This window comes from Fundulus heteroclitus, chromosome 3, assembly GCF_011125445.2.
Source record: "Fundulus heteroclitus isolate FHET01 chromosome 3, MU-UCD_Fhet_4.1, whole genome shotgun sequence".
Lineage (NCBI taxonomy): Eukaryota > Metazoa > Chordata > Actinopteri > Cyprinodontiformes > Fundulidae > Fundulus > Fundulus heteroclitus.
In genome coordinates this window covers 22,460,027-22,479,889 of record NC_046363.1, presented here as the reverse complement: position 1 = coordinate 22,479,889, position 19,863 = coordinate 22,460,027, and the positions used below count along the sequence as shown (strand labels likewise).

Sequence of the window (19,863 nt, the reverse complement as noted above, 5' to 3'; positions counted from 1 at the left end):
GTGTATATTAATGGATGGTGGGATTTGGTAAACTCAGCTGTGAATAGATAATTGAACTGAACGGCTTTATTCAGTACAACCCATGGGAGGCAGGTTCACTGAGGCCATGCTGGCTTTTCCAAGGCGCTGCCGTTTACGGAGCATAGAAAACGAATACACTGGGATGGTTTAGTCCTTAAAAAAGTTGAGACTATTTAAGGTTGCCACTACTCAGGGAGGGTGGATTTTTGTTGGAAGGCTGGACCTGCTGCTAATTGTCCAGGAACAACTAGGAAAAACTAAAGACTTGCTGCTTCCACTGAACTCTGCCTCAGCATTGATCTCCACTGTAAATCCAGCTGCAAAAGATCATCTTGTTACAGCAGCTTTTCATAGATTCTGCTAGAAAGTGAAATCTTCTGTTATCAAAATGCTATAATTTTTTTTTCAAAAGGTTTGTAGCTTTTACATACAGGGTCCACTGCATCAATAGAACAGCAGTCCAGGAATTGTCTCTTTACCATAGTAACCTTTGCTGTGTGTTTTCCACCTTTCTCTCTTTGGAGCTTTGAATAGAGGCCACAAAGTCTTTAAAAAGCATGACATGTTGCCATGTTTTGCTGGTCCCATGGTTGTGTAGTGTGGCATACCTGAAGCTGTTTTATCCCTGCTTCCTACCTAAATGACATCTTGTTGACAACAGTTCTATCAAAGCTGCTCTGGATGAGGCTTTGGCAAAATTTGCATGGACCACCTGAACCATAATAGTTCATCTCTCATGTCTTCGCTCAAGGTTTTACTGTAGTGCTTTTTCTCATTTTCTTAAGGAAATCCTGGTCTATACAAATTTGTTCTCTTGTTTTCCACAAAGAAATTAAAGAGCAAACGTTCTGAGCAAAAGTCCGGTTGCCTCCAATTTAAGCCTGTGTGCGGTTGCGATGACCCGGATAACTGAGAATTTGCATAGGCAAAGAAATTCAAATTTTTTTGAATAGCATATCATTAGTATTCCTTGATGGAGCAAACATCTTTTTTAAAACATATTTTATTGTTTTTGCAAAGGACCTAATATTCTTCTATATAAGCTGGATCATACACAGCAAAGCCTTTAAACATGCAGGAGTGTTACTCAAGACCTACTTTTTGGAGTATGATATGAAGAATAAGGCGTCGTCAAAAGGCCAGAAACGGTGCGATAATTACCAATGTAAAAAAGAAAAACTGCGATACGGTCTGAAGATGGCACATTTCAAATTGTTTTTGGAAATAATAGACGTTGTGTCCTCCTGGCCAAAGGGAAAAAGGAAAATCCAGATGGTTGTCAGGGCAAAGCTCAAAATAAAGTAATATATGCTGCCATCCTAGCGTTTTTTTTTTTTTTTCAGTCAAATCCCTGGATATTTCAGTAAGACAATGCTTAAATACATAACCATGGCGTAGCTTTGTAGTAAAAGTGTGTATGTGAGTACCAGACTGAGCTGCCTGCTACAAAGCCTTAACAATTAGTGTCCTCAGCTTCCAAACGCCTATAGCCATCAAAACAAGCATTGTTAAGGCGATGTAACCCAATGGTTTAAATTTGGGTTCTTAGAAACTCAGAAAGCTCGAGTAAAATTCAAGCCTCATCTGTTAAACGGATTTAATTAAAATATAAATGAAAGCCTTACATTTTATTGAAATTATTTTTTTCTGTCCTTAGATTTTAAAGACTGGAAATGTAAATATTTTGGCATACCATTTTTTTCCAGTTATCTAGACCTGGAAAACTGTATCCAGCCTTTAGGACTCCAGAGCCCTAAAAACATAATAAAACAATGCTTAAGTTACATTTACTTTAGTGTTTTTATGAAGGGTGCCTGTATTTGGGGTACCAGTGATTTGTGAGAGAGAAAGAAAATCTTGAAAATCAACTTTTCTCAATAAATTATCTCAGCTATTAGGTTTTTCTGCGGGAGCCACGTCAAATAAAGACGGATTTTGTAAAGCCGTTTTACACATCCGTGCTAAAAGGTGTCAGAATAATGCAGGAAGATGTGAATATTTTATAGTTAAATAGCTGACACACAGCAAAACAAAGAATTCACAGAAACATGTGGAACTGAGGGTAATCATATTTAACTTTAATAAATGCAAAAAATTCTTAGTTGCACAAAATGTGTCGCACCTCAGCTGCTTCGTCGTCGAATACATGCTGTCAGAGCAAAGACTGCTCAGATACGCTGAGGTGACTCATTTTTCATTCAATACATTGGCCATGTGCCGTTAAACCAGAGTTGTTGTTTTAATTGCAAAGTAAACACAGTGTGTCGCTCCCACAGTCGGACCGAAGAACTGCTGAAATAAATCTGTACAATCCCTGGCATTGACTTAACATTGACATAACATTTAAATACTACCTGGGGCATTTCTTTTTGCCTTAAAAATGCAAGTTGGGCTTCAATTTGGATGGTGGGGAACGCTGGACCATCCCTTACCAATGTGAATATGCAAAGGAGATCATTAATACAGAGAGGCAGTGCATTTCACAGACTGGATACCTTAGCAGGAATCGCTCCACCACCTCAAAACACTTCCAAAACCGTTTAATTTAATACGTGAACGCATAACAATTGGCCTCATTGACTATTATTAAAGCTCAAAACCATCAGGCAGGTTTAAATTCCATACAAGTCATAAACTGATAATGAATATTACGTTTTTAATCCTTTTTTAGCAATGCTCTTAAAGTATATGAAATACCAGGACAGTGAAATACAGAAATAAAAATACCTTCTGCTCCATCCTTTCCTTTTTTTCCCCCCCAATTACCATAAAGTTCTTTCAGATTCAAAAGTAGAATAAATGTGAATTTATTGGGTACGTTTCCAGGTGGTTAAAGGGTTTAAATTAGTTATTTTATTTACATTTTTTTTTCTTTTTAAATCTCCCTATTGGCTTTTGGAAACAGAGCCGTGATGCCAACAGATACTGAGGTACGACGATGCAACGCTTGATCAGCCGTTCAAACGCTGACCCAGACGTGGCATTCACTCCTAACGCGGAGGGAATTTTAAACAAGGCAAAGCTCGTGTTTACCAATAAAAGTGTAGATCTACCTTCATTCCTCCTGTGTATAAAGCAGCAAACATTTGGCAAGGAACAGACACTGAACGCGGCACCTTCATGCAGAAACACAGCGAGCTGGCTGAACCCTAAACGGCTCAAAGTGAAGTCTTTCAGACCGCGCCGCTGTGCTGACTCGTCTGTTCATGGCCGCGGCGCGGGTTGGCGGGCGCTCTTCGTTTTCCTGGTCAGAGTCACTTTAACTCCCCCGCCCTCATCGGCTTTAGCGTCATCTGACTCTGGAGCGCTTGACGACTATGGTGCCGGCGACCATATCGTAGACAGTTCGGTTGTGTTGGAAGAAGAGGAGCGTGATGAACGCCGGGAAAAAGAAGGCGATGGAGAAGTTCTTGTTCAAGGCTCGGACGGTGGACCTGTAGAGCAAGACGGGAGGACAAGGTCAATCTGAGGCTGAGCTGGGACAGCTTTAAGAAGAAAAACTAATATATATATATATATATATATATATATATATATATATATATATATATATATATATATATATATATATATATATATATATATATATATATATATATATATATATATATATATATATATATATATATATATATATATGTACCACTTTACAATAGGCCTCCCCTTACAGATGGCTAATAAATGGTTTATAGGTGTATCAATTATTCTGTACACATTGTATAACTCATAAGTGTTTATTATGCATTAATTAAGGATTAGTAAAGCATAAAACTGACTGTTTCCTTATCAAATACTGAGCCTAGCCTGTTCAACTATATATTTCATCTAGAGGCGCTTATATTAAACATTTCAGACAAAGTTACTACCTTATAAGCACAAACCAGTCAGTTTTGTCTCTTCTTTGCCCTTAATTAATGCAGTATAATGCTTGTGAGTTATAGAGTGTTTACAGGTATCATCAGACATATCTATAAACTATTTATTAGCCATCTATAAAGGAGAGCCTTAATATAAAGTGGTACCAAGATGGGTTAAAGATGCTGCTTACGCAGATAGGGAGACGTTCGTTGCCGGCACTACGAGCACCCTATCGGGCTGAACCAGAACTGAAGAGTCGCATGTAACGACCCTGAGTCCGATGAGGAATTTCCCCGGAGTGGCGCCTCCGGCTCCCCAGATGCACACGATCTGAATGCAGAAAGGAGAAATGCGTCTCCGTCATGTCATGTCCGCGACTCGCCGCTAATGCAGGAGGCGTTCGAGAGGCTTTTTCGTATCGCACCACAGCTCCTCACCTCGTAAAAACAAACTAATATCCGATACACGAGGGCAACGAGCATCATTTTCTGCAGCTCCTCCATCGACGTGTCTTCATCTATCTCCTCCACGATGAAGTGCATGGCGAACTTGGAAACATCCCTGAGAAGCAAACAGGATCCAGATGCAAACAACTGAAGTTTTTCCACTCAGAGAACCTTTTTCTTGTTATTTATGAGACTACAGCAACGAATCCCCAGTGTATCGTTACATGATAGACCAACATAAAGTTGAACATTAGTGTTTAGGATACTTCTTTTTTTTTTTTTTTTGGAAAACTGGCGTGCATTTGCATTCCGCCCACTGTGTCAAGACTCTGTGGAAGCATCTGTTCCTGTAGTCACGGATGCAGGGCTTGTGGGGTACGCCTCCATCAGCTTTGCCCATTTAGGCTGAAATCTTTGCCGACTCATCTCTACTAAACAGCCCAAACTAAGAGTCAGACTGGACGACAAACTGTGGTCATCACTTTTCCAAGTCTCATCACAGATTCTCATTAGCTTTAGGTATGTACTTTGCTGCATTTAGCTTCATCCATCAACTCTGACCAGCTTCCCAGGGCCTGCTGAAAGATAAAAAGCGTCCCCACAGCATGATTCTTCCACCACCGTGTTATACCGTGGCGTGTTACAAAGTGCTTTGCAGTGTTGGTTCTTTTATATGTTTAATTTTTGCCCCATCTGACCACGGTCTCTGCTTACACAGGGTTGCATTCTTCCACTTTTCCAATAAGTCTAATTTTCCGTCCGCCCCATGATCATGTGCTACTTTGTGCGGGTCTATCACATAAAATCACAAACGAGAAACGTCGGCGGTTGTAATATGACAAACGCTTTTGCAATTGTAGACATTTGACTCTCCTAGTGGGATAAGGAATCTGTCGCCTCGTTACTGGTTGAACAAAATTAACTCACTTAATTCCACTTAGGTGCATTATACTGATGATTATGGTTGCTTTGATGAAAAACAGTATGAAGAAATCCACCATCTCTGCCATAAGTCTTTGGAGCGGTGAAGGAATGCTGTACTCCCGACCTGGAGAGAGGAAGGCGTGAAAATGTGAAGACTCGCATCAGTAAAAGGAACATCACTTTTTAATTTCTATGCTATTCAGAAAAACATAAAAGGAACTCCTTTGTAATCTGCTGCAAAAGTTGTACTACTATTTACCTCTGTAATAGGCTTCAATGAACGCTTACACTTTCAAGAAAGTCCTTGAGTTTTGAAGGACACTTTAAGGTGATCTTACTAACAAAATCTCTTAGTAGGGACTATGTCCATTATGTATTCCTAATAGTGCAGCAATCTCAGTAACAAAAGCGTTGACTTTACTTGGTGACATATTTTCACAGCTACTATAAAAAAAAATAAAAATAAAAAAATAAAAAAATCACTACAAAATTGAAATTTTACAAATGGTCCCAAGCTGTGACAAAAAAAAATATGTAAAGATTAACAAAGCCCAAACAAGTCTTAAAATAGTTTGTGAACGTTGACGATTAGAAGCGTGATCAACGAGACTATGTTGAATCTTGGATTAGAGTCGGTTAAACAATCACCAAAAATAAATCTGGACATCTTTTTTGTGGCATAATGTATCCATTGCTGTTCTAGACTCTCGCATTGCTTTTTAATGTTCCTTGAGCCCTAAACCTTTATGCAGCAGGAGTGCATTTTAGCAAAGTGTTACTACTGTTTTTCACCTTTTAAAATAAGGATAAAAAAATGGAATCGTACAGGTAATGGATACCAAGTAGTAAAACTGCGATTAAAATATTTTTTTTCCCTTTATCTCGACTGCTGCTGTGCCTGGTGGCAGAGGTTCTGGGTTCAACTCCCACAGACTGCCACTCTGTGCACCCTGAGCAACCCCAGTGCTCCCCTGGGGATGGGTTAAACGCAGAGAACAAATTTCACTGTAACCTGTGTTGCAATGACAATACATATGATTAATATTATTGTTATGAAGTTATTGTCGACTAAAATGTATTCCAAGTTGTGATCATGCAAAAATCCACAAATGATCGAGCATGGAGAGGATTGAAAAGATATCAGTGGTGCTGTTAACACGGGTGGACTTAACTGGAAGAGGGCTGCCAAAAAATAAAACTGCTTTAGACAAATAATCACATTCAAAACTATCACTTAAATAAAAAAAAATGTTATTCATTAATTTTTAGTTCTAGCTGAGCTGGATAGTTTGGATTTATCATTTAGCAACTTGACATTTACTTTAATAGCTTTAATAATGATTTAACCCGATTGTTTTTACTGTTGGCCTCACAAATTATCGTGGTTTTTATATTTTCTGCCACATTTTAGGCTGGTGTTGTTTTAAAATAATCCATTATCTCAAAAGCAAAGCACAACGTTGCCCTTGATGTCACCTGTACATTGCGAAAAGTGACCTGTAAACAATGGCGGCCTTTACCCTGTCTGGGCGCGTTTCCATGGTCCCGCTGCGGCTGTTGCTGCTGCTGGGCGGCCGCTGGGGCCCCGACGGCCGCTTCTCCCGCTCGGCTGCTCGGGGAATTGACCGTATGTGGGTACGGCGACGACGGGAGGCCGAAGGGAGCATTGTGCCAGGTCTGGGGGTTAAAGACAAGCGCAGTGGACGTTCCGCCAAGTGGCTGTAAACAGGGAGGGACGGCCATAGCTGAAGCTAACAGCCAGCTTTGCCAGTTCACATATCCAGTGTAGTACTGCCACATCCATGCCTGCAGCTTCTCACAGTACTCCGCCGTAGAGCAGCCGTCGGCGGACTGGCTGCTACCCCCTGGACGCCTCCGCTTCTCTGTTCTGCTGGTAGAGTCGTCCAGCAGCGCCTTGACTTGTTCAACGAAAGGTTTATGCTTCCCCTTGTCCACTTCCATGATTCTGTTTTCTTGGTCGGCCATGTTTAAAAAGCGAAGCATGACGTACGTACGTAAGCTCGGGTGAGTCCATCCTGAAGAAGTTAAAATTATAGTTATGATGATATCAGTCTTTATTGGATATTCATGCTAAGTGGAAAAAGCTGCATTTTTTTCGTGCTTTTTTGTTTGTTGTTATTTAATTAAGAATACATTCTCAGAAAAAAACAAAATTTCTAATTAAAAGTAGACTCTAACACTCCCCACGTCAGTGCTGTGGTACAATCCAATCTTTACTCGGGAGTACAGGAGTCTGTCACAAGATGTCAGCATTTCTGCAGGATGGAACCCACAATGAAAATCAGAGTTTTAAATTTCACCATGAAGATTGTAAAGTAAGAAACTACTAGACAACCCTGCAGCTAAATGTGTGTAAAAAAAATGAAATAAATAAATGTTTTATTGCAGTTGTGAACTATCACAGAGAAAATATTTAGACAGTCCAAGGATTCTTTAATTTTAGTATCTTCATCCATTGGGGAAATTAGATTAATCAGATTTTTTTCAAACAATATCACCAGTGTCGCTGTTCCATCAATCATTGTAAGCAAAACTATATTGAATCCCGTTTTATCAACAACAACAAAAAGGCAAGTTTATTTGTGTAGCACATTTCAGTACAGAGACAATGCAAAGTGCTTTACATGATTAAAATATAGGAAAATAAAAGCAAATAGGAATGAAATGTAGAAAAAAAGGACATGGGAGAATATAAACTAAAAGCAAACATTAAAAACTGTTGGACTACAAAGTTGAACTAATGATGTTTTAGTAAAACAGTTTAACTAGAACAGTCGAAAGCAATCCTAAACCTATTTTTAATCTGTTTTTAATCTTGATTTAAAAGAACTAAGGCTTTCCAAACTTTTACAGTTTTCTGGAAGTTTGTTCCAGATAAGTGGAGCATAGGAACTAAATGCTGCTTCTCCATGTTTGGTTCTGGTTCTAGGTATGCAGAGAAGGCTGGAGCCAGAAGACCTTAGTGGTCTGGAGGGTTGATACACTGATAACAAGTCTGTAATGTATTTAGGTGCTAAGCCATTCAGTGATTTATAGACTAACAGAAGGATTTTAAAGTCTATTCTCTGAGATACAGGGAGTCAGTGTAAGGACTTTAGAACTGGGGTGATGTGCTCTACTTTCTTAGTCTTAGTGAGGACGCGGGCAGCAGCGTTCTGGATCAGCTGAAGCTGTCTGATCCACTTTTTAGGCAGACCTGTGAAAACACCGTCGCAGTGATCAAATCGACTAAAAATAAACGCACGGATTACTTTTTCCAGATCCTGCTGAGACATTAGTCCTTTAATCCTGGAAATGTAAAGGATCATTGTTTTTTCTTTCTACGTTTTTTTTTTTTTTTTTTGGGCGCTTAACTAGTTTCACATCAGCCGAGTTAAAGAATTGTGCATCAAAACGTTCAGCTCGTTCAGGACAATACTGCTATATCTTTTGGTGCTTTCAACTTTTAAATTTTTTTTCAATTATTTTACTTTTTGTGACTTTTTGCTCTGCATTGAAAATAAACAATACTATTCTGCAAATAGTTTGATCCATATAGCCTACTTGTCTGATGTACAAGATGGGAAGTTCCACGTAGGTAAACAGAGCTCCACAGTTTTAGTCATTATTACTTTCAAAATAAAGATCATAAAATCCGTCAAGGAAACCCTAAAAGATATACATAGATTGAGAAAGCAAATTCTATATTATTAATGGATCTTAGCCACTTCTAGACATCTATGCTGGACTTTCAAAATAAGACCTAATTATACTCTACAAAATAAAAGGCTTCATATTTTACACACAGATCGTTGCAGCCCTGGGCAGGACAATATGGCTGGAACTAAACCAGTTTTAGAAAATTAAGTATATAGCCTTTTAACAGTAAAATAACATATAATATTCAATATAAAAGCCTCAGTTTTCCATAGTGATAATCTAAAATTTAAGGTCCACCTTTGTCAGCATCTTCTCCAGTGCTGCGCATTATACTGAACTGTACTTAACAAAAGCTGTTTATTTCACTACATTCTGTTGTATTGTGTTTTTTATGCAAGATTCATATTTACAAAAAAATGTTCCTCATTCAGAAAATGTAAAACAAGTTGTGTTTTTTTTGGGGGGGGGGCAGAATGGATTAATAGGGTTTCAATGTATTTCAATGTGTAAAATTGATTTGATATATAAGTAAACGGAATAATAAGCTCTGAAAAAATCAGTTGAATAAAAACAAAACTGAAGTTATAATTTTTAGACCAATAGAAGAGCGATTAAGTGTTAGCACACAGCTTCAGCAACTAGCAACCACCGATCAAGCACGAAATCTGGGAGTATTGATGGACGCAGACTTAAACCTTCATAGACATGTAAATACAATGTATATATATATATATATATATATATATATTATATATATATATATATATATATATATATATATATATATATATAGAGAGAGAGAGAGAGAGAGAGAGAGAGAGAGAGAGAGAGAGAGAGAGAGAGAGAGAGAGAGAGAGAGATTTTGGCCTTTCGGGTACATTTGACATCCAATTTTGGCCCACATGGCGAAATTTTTGGACACCCCTGGTTTAGAATGTTTTCCAATTTGTTCCACGGATTCTTGTAAGGATGTCCTGCTGACCTTTAACGGACGACAGGATAGAAACTGAATAAAAAATAAAGGTCCTATGTAAAAAAAATAATTAAAAAAAAATCATGAAAATGTGTCATTTTTGCCTAGATACATCAGAAAATGGCAATTAACTCATTTTCAAATGTATTTAAATGTTCCTTTCCAGTTAAGGGTTAAACCAGGAACACTTATTACAGTCTAGCACTGGCCAGGGGATTATTATACCCCCGTCGAAACAGATTTGGCCAAAAGCTTAATTCCTTGCCAGTGGTCGGACAAAAGTTCTTGATTGAGAGCCTTCAAAAGAAGTTGTCCTGGTCTGTTCATGAACTTGTTGAAAGATCTGCCTGCATCTACAACTCAGTAGCTCACACTGATCCAGATTCAGTGTTCAGATTGTTCCCTATATGGTGATCACAGAATTGCACACATTCAGGGCATAAGGGCCAAAGCGATGAAGCTTCGAATCGATGGTGGACGCATGCTGGACATCCTGTTCCTGCGAGGGACATCTATATTAGCCTGGTGGTCGTGATGTAACAAAATGCACCAGGACAGCAGCAGTAGAATCAAGGTTGCAACGAGAACACTTTATACTCTGCATTCAAAGCTCTGAATACAGCGCCGATCCATTCAGCATTGCCCAAAAGGCATGTGAATGTAAAACTTTTTTTCACAAATGCTATTGCAATAGATTTGAAGGTGCATAGCTATGTTATTTGACTTTTTTATTTATACGTCAGTAGCTCACTCTGGTTACATACAAAGTTTCTATGAAAGATTATTTCGTCCTGCTGGCGTATTAGTTGTTATTTTGTTGTTTTTTTTTACTCAATTTGTTTGTAAGTAAAGCCTTTCGTGTTTATTTATAATAACGATGGAAGTACGACACTGCGCATGCACAGCAGGGGTTAAAACAAGAAATCAGCTAACGGCTATTAGCATCTCCGAGCGAAACAATGAAGAATGGTCCAAGATCCAGTGGGGGGAAAAAATATAATGCAAATAATATATGATTCCAAGAGGGAAAAGGCTGGAAAATTTCTCGGAATAAAGTTTGTTGACAGAAGCGGACTCTAAACCTGCCGATCGCTCAGATGTAACCACAGAGTTGATTGACGTGAGGAAATGTTCTGATATGAGGCTTTTAAAGTTGCTGTAGATTGGTGTATTTAATTAATAACGGTTGGTGTTTGATCACGGCGAGCTGCTGTTTTACTGCAAGGCATTGTAGAGGGTTAGGCTCAGTCCGGCATCATTTACAAATGATTTGGAAACAAATCTGCGTTATGATAGTTCTAAAATACTGCTGGTAGATGGCGCCGCGTCTGTTTATGTCTGCTCATCGCACCCGGTGCTGGATTCTATTTAACCTCGAAAAGGACTATCTAATGGACTATGTGCTCTAAAAGTCTGGCAGAAAACTGACAAGTAAAAAAAGAAAGAAAGTTTGTTAAGATTTCAGAGAAAGTAATCTGGTCCCCTTTGGCCAACAATAATAGCAAAAAGAAGACTTTTTTTTAATGTGTGACACGAGCCAAGCAGGGAACACCGCCAACATGTGGAATCTAATCTGATGAGACCAAAATGTAACTTTCGACCTAGAGGGAAGAACGATGCTTAGCAGAAAACAAACTGCACACCACTGTAAGCATCCATCCTCACGGGGAAACACGGTGGAGTAATGCTGTGGTTGTGCTTTTCTTTCAGCAGGAACTGGGAAGCTGGTGTTGGTTGATGGGAAGATGGATGGAGGAGCGACAATAATAACGGAGCAATCTTGAAAGAAAACTGGACCGAATGCGAACCTTAAAAGATTAATGTAACGTCCGATGTACTTTAATACTCGTTATGATCCCCAAAATGCTAAGGCTGACCCTTTCTACAAGGTAAACGTACATTTACATTTACTATAGTAGTTACCACCTCTTTACTACACATTCTTTTCTAACCAAAGGAGTGGATAAGTGGATTTAGAACAATACAGGAATTCATCAGCTGATAGTGTGATTGTGCTTAAGAGGGTAAAACCAATTCAAAGGAAGTCTGCACCCCCACACAAAGCTTAATCCAAAGTAATAGGGTTTCCAAAAAAGCTTATTAGGTGCAAAGGCTGTATCTTGTGAATTTATAACAAACCTCCAATAGAAGTGCACTTTGACAAAATATGCTCAGTATGCCCCCCCCCACAATCACTGCCCTTATTATTGCTCAACGACAGCCTTGATTCCAGCATCGAACGGCAGCCCGATGTGGATTAATGTGTCGATCTAGTTTTACAGAACCCTAATCAAAACCAATTCACTCTTAATGCATCACAGCAACCCTTAATGCATTTTGCATTAAAGCAGCAGAAGGGAGTTTTGCAACAACTGTGGTCTTAGCCTAAAAAATTTGAACCAGCTCACCTTACAGGCCTTACAAGTCCTTCCCCCTTGCTCTCTGCTGTGCTACAGCCCTCCCTATAGTGGAGTTGGCCATGCTGCCCTAATGGCTTTGTTTTCTGAGTAGGTGCCACTCAAGAAATTGGCAGTTTTCCTGTAAAGCAGGTTGTTTGTCTGCAATTTATCAAAAAAAAAAAAAAAAAAAAAAAAAAAAAACAGCACACTAGGCAGACAACTACTACTTTTAACTTAAGACTAAGCTTAAAACTTTCCTTTTTGACAAAGCTTATAGTTAGAGTGGCTTAGGTTACCCTGAGCTATCTATATAGTTTTGCTGCTGTAGGCTTAGGCTGCTGGAGGACATCAGGGTCTATTGTTCTTACTCTGCTGAGTTCTCCTGTTGTTCTCCAATTTGGATTGTTTTTTGTTATTTCAATTTTTAACTTTTTGTTCTCTGTCATTTTTCTCTTCATAGTAGGTACACTTGGTCTGGCATTCTGTTAGCTGTGACATCATCCAAGGCAGACAGATCATTTGCTATTACCATATAACATAGAAAGGATTCCTGGATCAATGTGTGCTTCTGTGCTTTTTGTGTCTCTGCTCTGTCTTCTCTAACCCCAGTCGGTCGAGGCAGATGACCGTTCACACTGAGCCTGGTTCTGCTGGATGTTTTTCCTTCCCGTTAAAGGGAGAGTTTTTCTCTCCACTGTCGCTTCATACATGCTCATTATGCAGGATTGCTGCAAAGCCATGGACAGCACATAGTGAATGACACTGCTAGCAACTAGAGCCAGACATTCTTCCTGACTCTGATTGGTTGTTTCTGCCCGGGAGCAGTGGATTTCTGCAAAAGGCAGTAGGACTACAGAGAGGAACCAGAGAAGCTGGATTTCTTTTCCATAGATTATGTCTCATATTTTACTGTCAGAACATAGTGACAGTTTTAACAAATGTGTAAAATTGCATTTGTACAAAACTTACCTACTGCAAATTTAAGCATTTTATTTAACACATTTGAAATACTTTTATTGATTTAAAAATATTCATGTCCTTGGCACAGGCATGGTGCCAAGGACATGAACCAAAGAGAGACATTAAGGTCCCAAAGCCATGATCAGGCTTAGAAGTCATCCCAGTTCAAATCACTATAAGTAGGTTTATAACCTCAGAATAAAAAATATAATAATAATAATAATAATAATAATAATAATAATAATAATAATAATAATAATAATAATAATTGTCCAGAGGGAGCAGAAGGTAACCGCCACCCACAGTTGTGCCTCAGAGTTGTACAGATATATACAGTTATGCATTTGAAACCAAAGAAAGTATGAGTCATGGTTGAACTGATTTTTATTAAAATTGAACAGAAAGTAGCATCACATCACACCAGCTCTTCAAAAAATTCAATGCATGTGTCTTAATGTTGTCAGACGGAGGTTATTTCACTTTTTTTTATAGACCCTAACCGAAGTAATGTCGCCCATGGTACATTCCTGTTGAGACAAGAAACCAATTAGTCATCTTAAAATTGGTGTACAACAGCTTTATAATACTTAACAATTTAAAAAATAATGCTGGAGACAAAACCCAACCCATTTCATTACTAGGGCAAATATATTAAAAGTTGCTGTAGGTTTTAATGGGTAACAATGTTGTTGTTTTTTTGTTGTTGTTTTTGTAAATGCGATGGTTTAAAAGACGTACAAGTTAAATAAAAGTATAGAAGTTAATAAAGTATTTTACTCACCACTCTAAGTTTTCCCTCTTTAATCTCTCTCACCAGGGTTGTAGTCTTACCGTCCCAGGACTGTTTCTGCACAAGTTTGCCATTCTCTATGGTGAAGGTGGACTTATTGGGAATAAAAACACACGAATGTAAACGTGGAGGCTTACTTTGGATCGTAAATGGGATGATACGCGTTAATGATACAATAACTAACCCTTGCTTTGCGGCCATCTATTGTGGTCTCATCAAACTCCTCGTTCAGTTTGAACTTGATCTTGTGCGGCGTCATAATGTTGCCAGCCTTCATGGAAATGAACCCATCATCGGCCTTGCTGATCACCACATCAGGGCTGGAGGCAGTGGCCACCCCCCGCTTGAGAGCGTTAACACCTGTAGGCATTTTATTTAAAAGATAAACGCAATGGTAAGTCAGAACTACAAAGGGCCCACCCCACGTCAGATTCACTATAAAAGAAACACTCACCGACTTCTTTCAGGTATTCATCAAAGTTTTCGCTGGTATCTAAAGACCACGTTCCAACAAATGGGTCGATCATGATGCCAGAGAAGGAACTCAGTCACACCAAACGCTCCACGGTCTTAAAGCGCACACAGGCGATGTGACAGACTTTATTTCAAGCCACAATTACTGCGGGGATAACTCCCATCCACCAATCAGCAGCAGGTCTTACTGTTGCCTTGGAAATGGCCGGATAAGGAGGCATGGCTTTTTTTTTTCTTGTATATCATGTGATGATCGGTTTGGATTACAGCTCTGGGTTTACTGGCTTTCAGCATTGATGAAGTGGTCAGAAAATTATGTAAAAAAGACCACTTGATTTTTGTCTGACTGCATGAAGGGAAAGATGTGTGCATGCACTCTTTCCCTTATAGAGTTTGTAACTGTCAAATAAATTGTATGGCATTTTGGTTATTTTCATGTAAAATATTATAGAAAAAGAGTTTATTCGTTTTTTTTTTTCCTTTTCTTTCCTTTTTCTTTTGTTTTTGTTTTTAATTGGCTCTCTAAAAAAAAGATAATGTTTCAGAAGGCGGTAGGTAACCCATGACCTCAGTAAACTTGAAATAATTTTATTTGATTTTAAACGCTTTAACATTGTGATTTATGTTGAAGCCGTCAAACCTAATTTTATAGTATAATAGTATAGTTTTAATAAAACGTTTGTAGATATGTGGTCTGTGTTCAGAGTCAAGCATTTATGGGAGGCCCCTGGTTCTTTGGGGGCCCTCAGCAGTGGCTCAGTTTGCTTAAAGGGTATTTTTAAATGCAATTATATCCTCTAAACTGTTCAAGCGTATCTCAAATTTGACGTATTTATGTTGACAAGCATTTTTAATCAAATTTCTATCAATTTTGGGACCATTTTAGGCTCTCCATTGTGTGGTAATGTGGATGTTAACCAGTAGATGGCGACATTTGTCAAGCAATTCAAATTACTTTGAGACAAGTCTTGAAATTATTTCCATAAAACAGCACATTCGTGCAATTTTGTGTCACTGCAGCGATGTATATTTTTAGTTCTGACATATTTTAGTCTTTAGCGCAATGTCAGGCAGGAGAAACTGCTATATACCGCTATATATGAATACATGACACCAAAACGGCTCTCATTTGTATTCCTTGTTCCTCACATGTATTCCTTTAGGTATTTTATTACACTGCTCTAAAATATACAAATAAAAATATATGTAAAATAAATAAAAAAAATGAACACATTCATATATGTTAGATCTCAGAGGGGGAAATCCTGCTGGATTTCTCTCCTGACATGAACAGGATAGCATTGATTAAAAGGAAGTTATTAACCTACAGCAAATTGCATTCAAAGATACCCCACACATCAAAGAAATACTAATACCAAATAAAAAAATAAAAAAGATGTGGTTGGCCTGTCCATTTAGCCATAGTGTGTCGCAGCAACTCAGAATGGTAGCTAGTCATTAGTGAGGCCCCCTGCCTAGGGCTGGGCTGTTAAGACCATCACCACCACGGAAAGTGTTTCAGTACAGATTATCTGGGAGAAGGGCCCAACGTTAATTGGCTGATCTTAAGAGCGGTCACGGATAATTGGCTGAGATGTTAATGAACTGATCACAAACTCAAAGAAAATATTTAAACCGTAGCATCAGGCCATAACTGTGTTGACACAACAGTCAAACACCAAAGATTATTCTTTGCACGTTTACAAAGTAAACTTGAAAATACCTTAACATCTTTCATTAGATTTTAAAACATTTAAAACATTTTTTACATTTATGTTGAAACCGTCAAATCTAATCAAACAGCATTTTCCTAATGAGTAAAGGAATATAAGGTTTGGAGAGTCAAGCATTTATGGGAGGCCCCTGGTTCTTAGGGGGCCCTCAACAGTTTGCTGATGCCTCTAGCTGTCTCTGCCCCCTCCTGCTTATTGTCGGGGCGTGGTCCTAATGAGGTATTTGGGATTAGTTTTCATTATCCCCTGGACCAAATGTAAAATCACTGACCGGCCAAGCCTGAAATGGATTCTTCTGTTCTGCACAGAGATTTTTAAGGATGTGTTTTAAAAAGTATGAAACATTTATTCTATTTTTAAAACTATCGGGGGAAAAAATCAAAAATTAAAGTCAATGGTGTTTTACTGACATGAAGTCTGCCTTAGATTGTTGTACAACCAATGCACCTGAAGGGGGCTTCCTTGAGCCTAACCAAGTCCCACAATGAAACACATGAGCCACGGTATCCCATTACCCTCCCCAAACACGCTGTTCTCAAGGAGGTCACCGCCCTGGTCTCCTTAATTTGGACAAGGTTAATCAGTCACTGTGGTCCGCCATTATTCTGATTACTGGATCACTCTGATCCATCATCTGAGGCCAGTTTGCCTTGGGAGATCCAACAATCAGGTACTGAAACACCTCCACCACATCACGGTGGCTGTTCTATGAAAGGATCATTTTATTTTTGTATTTATTTATTGGTCAAAAATAGAAATTAGGCAATAGAAAACATATTTCAGTCCAAGAGCACGGATTCACCGTATGTGGCTACACTTGTCACAGTTTTCTTTTTTGCATGGTGTTGAAAAAAAAAAAACTTCCAACAACATCAAACCAGAGGGGGGAAAAAAGAGATTGGATTTTGTGGCCAAACACACATTATTGTCAGTAATGATCTAAAAGAGACTTGTCTCCAATATCCAATGGAAGCCTGTTTACCAACCCAATAAGCCGATCACTTGTTGCTCTGTCTGCCGGGGTTTCTCTGCGCACATACAGGTGCCGTCCGGCGGGCCCCGGATCCCGTCTAATGAACGTGAACTCTTGCTGGCATCCGCAGGGGAGTCCTTTCCTTCTGGTTTTCATCAACACTTTCAGACCCCATTGATGGGAGAACAGTGGCCAGGAACAAAAGCTGCGTATACTGTACAAACACAGCCCTGAGCGGCAGCACACTGACTCATTCTTCAGTGTGTGTGAGAACGGAGGGGGACCCCTTTCAGCCCTTTTGTGTCGGTGTCTGTCAACAGTGTAGTCGGAGGCAGAGCTCATTGTGGTGGCCACTGTTGCGTATTGACACAGGACCTCGTTCAGCTTGTTCCCAGGGTCCAACCTGAGCACTCATGAATAATGGAGAGAGGATCCTCAGGGCCAAGGAGGAGCCTCTGGCGTCTGACTGGGCTTTTTGTCAACCACAACTTCGTGTGCCAGCAGGTAAAACCGGGGTCATGGCTGATTAGGTTTGGTGCTGGACTCGATGTCACACTGTGGGAATCCAGTTGGGGAGGCTGTGCATCAGGACATGATACAAAAAGAACTCTAGACATCAAAGTCTAAATACAGGTGAATCCTAAAAGATCACATTTTCCCTTAAAAGCTCAGCTGATGTCTGTAATTCAATACAAATTATGCCGTTATTGTCTTATAAAAAAACAGATTTATATATTTCAAGTGCTTTTCCCTTTAATTGCCTGCACGCAGGGCTGCTGGTCCAGATGACAGCCGATGACAAACCCACTTAGAGGGTTAGCCTAGAGAAGTCCTTCCTAGAGAAGCTGCTCGTTAAGCGCTGTATCCAAGCGCATTATGGGAAAGTTGAGTGGAAGGAAAACATGTGATAAAATAACATGTGCACAAGCAGCAGTGTTAACCACTGCCTTGCACTGCAAAAACGGAACTAGAAATAAGTAAAATGTTCTCAAAATGTGTGTATTTGTCCTTGAATTGAGCTGATAAATAAGATGATTTGCCAATGGAATAAGAATTTTGCACTTAAAATAGGAACAATTCATCTCAATCATCTTATTTCAAGTGCAGGATGTCTAATTATCTTATTTTAGGGGTCAAAATACTCATTCCATTGGCAGATAATCTTATTTACCTGCTCAAATCAAGGATAAATACACTAACTTTAACATTTTACTTATTTTTAGATCCGTTTTTGCAATGTGAGAGGATTGTGAAGCAAAGTTCGTTGAAGAGACTCGCTGAGATCCAAAAGGCGGGGCCTGCAGATGGGAGGCTATACTTCAAGAGCCACCACTCGCAGCTTTATCTTCATAATGTGGGCAACAATTGTTCATTCTTTGCGCTGAACTGCTGCTGAACCAGGGAAGACATCACACGCATCTTACCTGAACCAAGGAACCAAAGTTCTCTTTTCAGATGAAAAGTAGTGACATTAAGGTCACAGAGTCTGGAGGAACAGTGGAGAGGTGGAGAAGTTGATACATCAAGTGGTGTTTTCAGGAGCATTGCCCCCTGCTGGTGTTGCTCCACTTGGTTTTTCTCATCCTCAAAATCAGAACGCACCAGGAAATCTGGGGGCGTAGTTTATCTTGGAGCATCTCCTTAAATTGGAATACCACATTCTCATGAAACTAATATAGAATCATTACACACAGAGTGACGTGCTTAAAGTGTTTGTCGCTGGTAATATGGTTTGCAGCATCTAAAAGCTAAAGTTCAGCTGCTAGGATGGTAAAAAAAAAAAAAACAACAGAAATCCAGACCTGGAAAAGCTCGCTCTGCGTGATGAGATGAAGTTCGCCTTTTGAATTGAAATAAACCGAAATCGCTGAAATAAACAAACGTGTTGATGATACTCTAACTCACTGGGGGTAAGCGTGCTTCCTCCAACCAGTAGCTGACAAATCTGATAAACTGCATCCTTCTTAGGGGAGAGGAGAAAAAAAACCCTGAAAATAAGATCGATGACCTAGCACTGACTGAGTGGCATTGAACAGGTGTGCGCTGCGTGTCTGGCACCAGCAGGGGGCATCAGCTGAGGTCAGGTTCCCAGCAGTTCCCAAGCTCTCATCAGAGAGTCTCACACGACCTGAACGATGTGCCCTCTCCTCTTTGCCTTTTTCCTGCAGCTGCGGGGAGAAACGCAGGGGCAGGCGCCAGGCCGTGCTGCGTTGCCGGGGTGAAGAGTGTCTGTGTGTGTGTGTGTGTGTGTGTGTGTGTGTGTGTGTGTGTGTGTGCAGAGGTCAGGGAGGTGCCTCTTGCTTGTGTGCTTTGAGGTTTTTCATGCTTCCTGCTTTGATCTTCCCTCTCATCCCTTTATCCCACACGCTCCCTGAGCCCCGGGCTGCCGGTTTGCAGCACACCGACGGCGGGGCTGCAAGGGGAGAGAGTTGAGGGAAAGGGGTGGGGGGGGGGGGGGGGGGGGGGCGTCCACCCTTCCTCCCTCTCACAGTGAAGCTGCTTGTTCTGTCAATGAAGCGAGAGGTGCAGGGAAAGCGCTGTTCACGGGGGTTCAGTCAGTGGGTGAGTGGGTGGAGGGTCACTCGGAGCTAAACTGATGCACAGCGTACAGTTCTCTCCCCTTTTATCCGTTCTCAGATCTCCAAACTGTGG

The 19,863-nt window shown here is 39.9% G+C and overlaps 2 protein-coding genes across 2 annotated transcripts; both read right to left on the bottom strand.

The window, feature by feature from the left end:
• Window positions 1-2,075: 2,075 nt before the first annotated feature.
• Window positions 2,076-7,254, bottom strand: LOC105926394 (protein FAM8A1). Its single transcript, XM_012862699.3, has 5 exons — window positions 6,770-7,254; window positions 5,253-5,373; window positions 4,317-4,440; window positions 4,070-4,209; window positions 2,076-3,455 (listed from the first exon to the last, which is right to left on the bottom strand). The coding sequence occupies exons 1-5, from the start codon at window positions 7,251-7,253 to the stop codon at window positions 3,311-3,313; spliced, it is 1,014 nt and encodes a 337-aa protein (XP_012718153.3). The 5' UTR covers window position 7,254; the 3' UTR covers window positions 2,076-3,310.
• A 6,353-nt stretch (window positions 7,255-13,607) lies between these two features.
• On the bottom strand, window positions 13,608-14,626 carry fabp4b (fatty acid binding protein 4b). Its single transcript, XM_012862602.3, has 4 exons — window positions 14,486-14,626; window positions 14,216-14,391; window positions 14,023-14,124; window positions 13,608-13,768 (listed from the first exon to the last, which is right to left on the bottom strand). The coding sequence occupies exons 1-4, from the start codon at window positions 14,556-14,558 to the stop codon at window positions 13,718-13,720; spliced, it is 402 nt and encodes a 133-aa protein (XP_012718056.2). The 5' UTR covers window positions 14,559-14,626; the 3' UTR covers window positions 13,608-13,717.
• Between the last annotated feature and the right edge of the window lie 5,237 nt (window positions 14,627-19,863).